Source organism: Pongo abelii, chromosome 20 (assembly GCF_028885655.2).
Source record: "Pongo abelii isolate AG06213 chromosome 20, NHGRI_mPonAbe1-v2.0_pri, whole genome shotgun sequence".
NCBI lineage: Eukaryota > Metazoa > Chordata > Mammalia > Primates > Hominidae > Pongo > Pongo abelii.
The window spans coordinates 16,385,619-16,393,946 of NC_072005.2; the positions used below are offsets into that span (position 1 = coordinate 16,385,619).

The following is an 8,328-nucleotide window of genomic DNA, read 5'->3' on the forward strand; positions in this document are numbered from 1 at the left end:
GGGAGGATCACTTGAATTCACAAGTTCGAGACCAGCCTGGACAACACAACGAGATCCCATCTCGACAAAAAAATTTAAATGAAAATATTAGCCGCGCTCAGTGGCGCCCGTCTGTAGTCCCAGCTACTGGGGAGGCTGAGGCGGAAGGATCTCTTGAGCCCAGGAGTTCAAGGCTGCAGTGAGCTACGATCGCGCCACTCCACTCCAGCCTAGGTGACAGACCAAGATCGTGTCTCTAAAAAAGAAAAAAAAAAAATCAAGGAGAAAGAATAGGTCACCCAAAAGTGCGCAAAACGCTCAAAAAGGGGTTGGGTTTCCAGCACCCTGTGTGAAGAATGGGAGACCGGAAGTGGGCGCCACATTCGGAAGTGTGGCAGCAGATAGGAAGCGAAGGGCATTCATTCGCTTGGCTCTCTGTCCCTCCCACTACCCGGAAGTGTGGCCCAGGTCCAGAACCAAGAACGCATGCTCACCTTGTAGCTCAGCCAACCAAAGAGAAGCGAGGCGGGCATTCGGGCGGAAATAGTGTTTGCAAACAGCGCCGAACCCCCGGAGAGTGTCATGGAGGCCTACGAGCAGGTCCAAAAGGGACCACTGAAGCTGAAAGGCGTCGCAGAGCTGGGAGTGACCAAGCGGTGAGGCCCGAGGGCCCGCGGGATTCCGTCTTCATTCCCCTTAGACCTTTTCTCGGGACCCCTGGCCCTGACCCTCCGACTCGCCCCCTCCTCATGTCTTTTTCCAGGAAGAAGAAAAAGAAGGACAAAGACAAAGCGAAACTCCTGGAAGCAATGGGAACGAGCAAAAAGAACGAGGAGGAGAAGCGGCGCGGCCTGGACAAGCGGACCCCGGCCCAGGCGGCCTTCGAGAAAATGCAGGAGAAGCGGGTGAGCAGAAGCAGAAGGCGGCGGGGAGGGCGGGAACACCCGGCGCCCGGAGACCCGAAATTGGAGTCAGGGCTGGGACGCTCCGAGGGCAGGGGAGCGGTCAGAGGAGACCTTAATTACGGGGAAAGGATGCTGTGCGTGAGTGAGAGAAGAGTCGCCCTCTGCTGGGGGAGCTCCAAGGATGAGAAGACCCCGCTGGCTCGAGTGGGCAGCAGAGGGGAGAGCTAGAACTGGCGTTGAAAGGAGGCCAGAGCTGGAGACCTGGGTTTGGATTCCAGTGCTGTGGCTCATTTGCCCTGCGACACTAGGCCAGTGACTTTCTTATTTCCGTGCCTCAGTTTCCTTTTCTGTACGAGTCAGGATAGTAATTTTTTCTAAGAGGGTTGGGAACTTGAGAGGAAGTCATGAAAGTAAAAGGCAGTGCATAAATGTTTAGTGGATGCCAGCTCTTGATATTAAATGGCCATGCTCGCCGCTCGAAGTCACCACAAAGTTTGTTTCCAAGACAACTTTGTTTGGCAGATTCAAACATGTTGTATTTTTTTAAAAATTAGTTATTTTTGGTGGGGTCGGAGCACTGCAGCCTCTGCCTCCAGGGTTCAAGCAATTCTCCTGCCTCAGCCTCCCGAGTAGCTGGGATTGCAGGCGCCCGCCACCACACCCGGCTAATTTTGGTATTTTTCGTAGACACGCGGTTTCCCCAGGTTGGCCAGGCTGATCTCGAACTCCTGATCTCAAGTGATCCGCCCGCCTCAGCTTCCCAAAGTGCTGGGATTACAGGTGTGAGCCACCACACCCAGTCTCAGCTGTTGATATTGAATGGCCATGCCCATGACGACTTTGTTTGTATTGTATTTTAAGGCTCCGATAAATTATTTTTTCTGGATATGAAACACAATAAATGTGTGCAGTAAAGAACAGAAGAGTTCACAGTAAGGCAGATCAACTGGGTCCATTATGCTGGGGAGAGGGAATAATCAGTGTAGGTCAGTGATTCTCAACTGGGGGTAGTCTCCACCCCCCTAAACTCCCACCCCGAAGCACATGTGGCAATGTCTGGAAACATTTTTGGTTCTCAACTGGGTTGGGGTGGGGACTACTGGCAACAGTGGCTAGAGGCCAGGGATGACGCCACACACCCTGTGATACACAGGACAGCCCGCTGCAGCAAAGAATGATCCGGCTCCAAATGTCAGTAGCACCGAGGCTGAGAAACCCTAACCCTGGTCTAGGTGATTCTGTACGGTGACACTAGGGAAAATGGACATTGGGGACAATTAACTTCTTACTCCCAGATCTAATTCAGGCATACAGAAAACACACGGATGCACTACCTCTGGCATGACAGACCTGAGTTTGACTCTGCTTCTGCCACGAGTTAGTGGTGTGACGCTGGGCGAGCCGGTTACCTTTTACTTAAAGTAGCACTAAAGTCTACCTCACAGGGTTGTGGTAAGGATTTAACAAGTCAGGCGGGAGGATCACGAAGTTAGGAGTTCAAGACCAGCCTGGTCAACATGGTGAAACCCTGTCTCTACTAAAAATACAAAAATTAGCCGGGCGTGGTGGCACACGCCTGTAATCCCAGCTACTTGGGAGGCTGAGGCAGGAGAATTGCTTGAACCAGTACCCAGGAGGCAGAGGTTGCAGTGAGCTGAGATTACGTCACTGCACTCCACGCTGGCAACAGAGTGAGACTCAGTCTCGCTCTGTCACCGAGGCTGGAATGCAGTGGCTCGATCTCGGCTCGCTGCAACCTCCGCCTCTGGGGTTCAAGCGATTCTCCTGCCTCAGCCTCCTGAGTAACTGGGATTACAGGTGCCTGCCACTATGCCCATCTAATTTTTTTGTATTTTTAGTAGAGATGGAGTTTCACCATGTTAGCCAGGTTGTTCTTGAACCCCTGACCTCAGGTGATCTGCCTGCTTCAGCCTCCCAAATTGCTAGGATTACAGGCATGAGCCACCACGCCCAGCCTTTTTTAAATTTTTTGAAAAAGCCTCGCTCTGGTGTCCAGGCTGGAGTGCATTAGTACGATCTCAGCTCACTGCAACCTCTGCCTCCTGGGTTCAAGCGATTCTCCTGCCTTAGCCTCCCGAGTAGCTGGGACTACAGGCGCCCACCAACATGCCCAGCTAATTTTTGTATTTTTAGTAGAGACGGGGTTTCACCATGTTGGCCAGGCTGGTCTCGCTCTCCTGACCTCAAGTGATTCACCCACCTCGGCCTCCCAAAGTGCTGGGATTACAGGCGTGAACCGCCATGCCTGGCCAAGTGAATGCATTTCTTTCCCTTCTAACCCTGAGGCTATAGTCAGAGGCAGGGCTGAGATTTTATTGCTGGAAGCCAGAATGAGAGACTTATGCAGCTATCAAGAGACTAATAATGGGAGCTTAGAGTAGAGCAGTCGTGATGGAGCCAGTGGAAGGTAACAGGTTTGGAATAGGTTTTCAAGGATGAATTCAGGGTTAGCTGTTGGGTTGGATGTAAGCTGGGAAAGAAAGAAGGATGACGAAGATTTTGGGCTGGGCAGTTTGATGAATGAAGGTGCTGTTTACTGGGGTGGGAAGGATTGCAGGTAAAGCAGGTTTTCTGGAGTGGGAGTCGAGGGAGGGGGAACGAAAGCTGTAGTTTTAAAGCAGGTAAATGCAGTGCCCCAGTAGAAATCCAAGTGGAGTCAGCCAGGCACAGTGGCTCATGCCTGTAATCCCAACATTTTGGGAGGCCGATGTCAGAAGATCACTTGAGCCCAGGAGTTCTAAACTAGCCTGGGCAACATAGCGATACCCCATCTCTGCAAAAACTAAAATAGTAGCTGGGTGTCACGCCTGTGGGCAGAGCCCAGCCAGCTGCCTGGCATTGTGTGGCAGCTGGACAAGTCAGTGTGGCTTCTCGCAAGGAGACACAGGCTTTTTGGCTGGGCTCACAGCAGCAGGAAGAGGGACAGAGACGGGCAAGGCACTCGCCTTAGAGGGAGAATCAGCCAGGCAAGGGCTGACTGGACACAGAAGGAGGTGAGGAGGGAATGAAGGAGAAGAGGGGGGACAGAGAGGAGCAGCCAGGTGGCCCCTACCAATAATATCTCATGATGCTCTGGGTTGACTGGGCTCAGCGGGGTCTGACCTCACTTGGAGTCTGGTGTGGTCAGATGGCAGCTGGGCCTGGAGTCTCTGAAGGTGCAACTGAGCTGGAGCATCTAAGATGGCTTTGCCACCATATAGTTTTTTTTTTTTTTTCTTTTTTTGAGACAGTCTCGTTCTGTTGCCCAGGTTGGAGTGCAATGGCACGATCTCAGCTCACTGTAACCTCCACCTCCTGGGTTCAAGCTATTCTCCTGCCTCAGCCTCCCAAGTAGCCGGGACTACAGGCGCGTGCCACCACACCTGGCTAATTTTTGTATTTTTAGTAGAGACAGAGTTTCACCATGTTGGCCAGGCTGGTCTCAAACTCCTGGCCTCAAGTGATCCTCCCACCTCGGCCTCCCAAAGTGCTGAGATTACAGACATGAGCCGCCATGCCCCACCTCTCAGTGCTTCTTTCGTGGCCTCTTCCTTCATGTCATCTCATCTTCCGGGTCCTTTCTTTCCAGCAGGGCCATCAGACTTCCTGCACAGCAACTGGCTTCCAAGGGCACAAAGCTAATGCTGCCAGGTCTTATGCATGGATCCAGAACTGGTACTGTGTTCCTTTGAGTTAACTGAGTCCATGGCCAGGTCAGAGTCACTGTGGCATGGGGACTGCACAAGGGATGAATCATAGGCAGCACAGTTACAGGGGCCACCAAACAGTGGGCCACAGTCATCCAGCCAGGAGGTGTAGAGCCAGGTGTGGCCTCAGATCTGTCTGGCTTTATATCCCACACTCCAACTCTTTTTTTTTTTTTTTTGACAGGGTCTCTCTCACTCTGTCACCCAGGCAGGAGTGCATTGGTGCGATCATAGCTCACTGCAGCCTCAACCTCCTGGGTCAAGCAGTCCTCTTACCCCAGCTTCTCGAGTAGCTGGGACCACAGGCATGAGCCACCAAAATCAGCTGATTTTTTTGTAGAGTTGGGGTCTCCTTATGTTGCCCAGGCTAGTCTTGAACTCCTGGGCTCAAGCTATCCTCCTGCCTTAGCCTCCCAAAGTACTGGGATTACAGGCATAAGCCACCGCGCCCAGCCCACACTCCCAGCTGCTACCAGATACTGACCTTTCCAGGTGTCATTGAGTGTTTGAAGTGAGGATCGGAGCAGGTCATGGTGCAGGAGGCGTATTTCAGAATAACCCTGGGGATGGTGATCCTGGTCTTATAGCCCTAACGTCAGGATGGGAAGTGTCACTTGAGCACCTGCTCTGTGTCGGACCCTTTACCTCTCTCTTTCTTATCATTCCTGAAACCCACTCTGGAACTTTGTTTTCCTCCAAACTGGGAGTGCTAACAGCCTCCTCAGGACGCAGGAAGCGTGCCAGCAGCTCCCAGCAGAGTCTGCTCATGGGTACACACTCAGGCATTGCTGGTTCATTTCCTGCCACTCACAAAGCTGGCAAGTGACCTGGGTTCCCTGTTGGACCAGCCTGGGTGGAGTTGAGGGAGGAGGACAAGGCACACAGCCTGAAACCTCCAGCTGTTCTAAATGTGAGAGCCAGTCTGGCCAGGGCTCCATCTTCCACCCCATGCCAGCCTGGGCTGTGTTGAACCTGTAAACTCACCTCCATGTCTCTTCTCTCTCCAGCAAATGGAAAGGATCCTAAAGAAAGCATCCAAAACCCACAAGCAGAGAGTGGAGGTGAGTCACCGTGTCCAGTGGGGGAGACTGAGCCATTCAGGGTCCCAGCTGGGCCCAGAGGCTATGAGCTGGCAGAGGGAGCTGTTGGCATGTTGACGAGAAGGGAAGTTTATCTAACAGAAGTGACAGTTCCCCAGGGTTATGAAAGGGGAGCCCAGGGTTCAGGAGTCTGTAAGACCTGGCAGGGGGAGTTTGAGAGGAGGGGGCTCAGGAGAGATAGGATGTGGGAGAGGCGGAGCTGGGCAGTGCCACTTCTCCCCAGTAGCCGGCTTGGGTCTGCGCTGACACCAGCCTTCTACTCCACCTTCCCAGGACTTCAACAGACACCTGGACACACTTACGGAGCATTACGACATTCCCAAAGTCAGCTGGACAAAGTAGCCACCTGCCCCCCCCAGTATGGAGCAGCATCGAGGGTTCGCAAAAGTCCACGCTGGGGTTGTGTGTGTTTCCTTTGGTATATTCTAGAAACACGGCTTTACACACACCCTTGCATCTTCTGCTACAGATTGCTTTTCAAAGCTGTGTACCCTCATTCTGGAACTTGATTAAAGTAAGATTGTCCTTGTACTCAGTTTAGGCTTCTTGGCAACATACAGAAGATACACCCTTTTCGTTTGGATGGAAAGTTTCTAAGTTTATCCAGAGGTAAAGCCCATTGTGTGTCTGTGTCATGTAAAAATGTTTTCACCCCTGAGTTGCATTTAATGCTCTGAGGCCAACCAGCTGTCTTCTCCTGGATGAGACAGACTCCAGAGGATAAGGAGCTAGCGCTATGGTGGCCGGCAGTATGCAGAGCCCTGCAGGACCCAGCGTGGGCACCCTTCCAAGCTTCCTCTAGCTTTGGGCCTATGCTGTCCCCTGCAGGCCCCAGGGAAGCCACTTGCAACTCTGTCGCCTTCAGACTTCCTCCTCAGCCACCTGGCCACTGAGACAGTGTAGCCTGGGTAATGGAACAGCCACCTAAGGCAAGAATGGAATGGACACACCTTGCTCCTTTCTGAGCCTGTTTCCCAAAAGCCCTCTTCCAGGTGCTTCTAATGGGTGTTGCCATAGCAGACATTGCTAATGCATCACAGCATTCTTTGCAATGGAACCCAGACACAGCCTGCCTCTCAGTCCTCAGCTGGGGGCTCCTAGCAGCCTCTTGTATTTACTCAGAGTTGACACATCACACGAATCCTGTTTGGCATTCCTACCTTACGGACGCCTCAGGGGTGACAGGACCAGGGCAGAGCCCCAATACAAACAGACAAGGCTGCAGTCAAATGGGAGGGTCCAGGTGTCCGTGTTGGAGGGCTGGGATCTTGTAGGGCCTGTGCGTCCTGGTTGAGGATCAAACTACATATGTTATTGGGAGAAACAATCTCTGTTGACATAGATATTGAAAGAATAATGAAGGCAGAAGAGAAAAACGAAGTGTGGAATTTGGGGTTGTCCTGTGTAAATTACACAATAAAGCAAAAGCCAGTTATTGTAAGTCTGAGTGTCTTTTTTTTTTTTTCCCCAGAACAGAGTCTCACTCTCTTGCCCAGGCTGGAGTGCAGTCGCGTAATCTTGGCTCACTGCAACCTCCACTTCCCAGGTTCAAGTGATTATCCTGCCTCAGCCTCCCAAGTAGCCGGGACTATAGGCAACCGCGACTACGCCTGGCTAATTTTTGTATTTTTAGTTAGAAATGGGATTTCTCCATATTGGCCAGGCTGGTCTCGAACTCCTGACCTCAAGTGATCTGCCGCCTCAGCCTCTCAAAGTGCTGACTGTCCTCTTATAGGCTGTCACCAAAATGTCTTTTGGATTTGTGGCACAGAAAAATATTCATACTGGAAAACGGCAACTCAGGTGGAAAAATTTCGATGGCACATCTGTTCCCGCCTATGGGTCATACCTAAGAGAGGTGACACACACTCTCATTAGCAGTGGCTTTTGCCAGTGATTCTCCCATGGCCTGGTGGAAAGACAGTTTCAGACCTTCTCCATCCACAAGCTAGCAGCAGGAGTCTGCATTATGCATATTCCACTACTGTGGAAACCCTTTATTAGTATAGTGGAAAGGTAGTTATTTCAGCTCTTTCCCTGCATAACAAACGGCTCCAAAAGGCAGTGGCTTAAAACAACAAAAATTTATTTTATTTTATCTTATTTTATTTTTTTTGAGATGGAGTCTTGCTCTGTTGCCCAGGCTGCAGTGCAATGACGTGATCTCGGCTCACTGCAACCTCCACCTCCCGGGTTCAAGCAATTCTCCTGCCTCAGCCTCCCAAGTAGCTGGGATTACAGGTACATGCCACCACGCCCAGCTAATTTTTGTATTTTTAGTAGCAACAGGGTTTCACCGTTTTGGCCAGGATAGTTTCGATCTCTTGACCTCGTGATCCACCTGCCTCGGCCTCCCAAAGTGCTAGGATTATAGGTGTGAGACACCACACCCGGCCAAAAATTTATTATCACAACTCTGTGGGTTGACTGTGCTAGGCTGGAGGATTCTGTTCCATGGAGTGTGGTTCAGTTCACTCGTTTAGTTGTGTTGGCTTTCCTGGGGCCAGAAAGTCCAGGGTGGCATCTTACCCTCCAGAATCTCCCTCCACATACCCTATTTCTTTATTATTATTATTTTATTAATATTTATTTATTTATTTATTTAGAGACAGAGTCTTGCTGTGTCGCCCAGGCTGG

General features: G+C 51.3%; 1 protein-coding gene across 3 annotated transcripts; it reads left to right on the forward strand.

Annotated features, from left to right (window-relative positions):
* The first annotated feature begins 428 nt into the window (after nt 1–428).
* Nucleotides 429–7,126, forward strand: FAM32A (family with sequence similarity 32 member A). Of its 3 annotated transcripts, XM_024236395.3 has the most exons (5): nt 429–635; nt 743–884; nt 4,474–4,559; nt 5,599–5,652; nt 5,965–6,048. In XM_024236395.3, the coding sequence occupies exons 1-4, from the start codon at nt 562–564 to the stop codon at nt 5,615–5,617; spliced, it is 321 nt and encodes a 106-aa protein (XP_024092163.1). In that variant the 5' UTR covers nt 429–561; the 3' UTR covers nt 5,618–5,652; nt 5,965–6,048.
* Nucleotides 7,127–8,328: the final 1,202 nt, after the last annotated feature.

Coding starts and splice junctions, on each gene's coding strand:
- FAM32A (XM_024236395.3), top strand. CDS start 562: ATGGAGGCCTACGAGCAGGTCCAAAAGGGACCACTGAAGCTGAAAGGC. Junction 636..742: donor GAGCTGGGAGTGACCAAGCG/GTGAGGCCCGAG, acceptor GTCTTTTTCCAG/GAAGAAGAAAAAGAAGGACA. Junction 885..4,473: donor AGAAAATGCAGGAGAAGCGG/GTGAGCAGAAGC, acceptor CTTTCTTTCCAG/CAGGGCCATCAGACTTCCTG.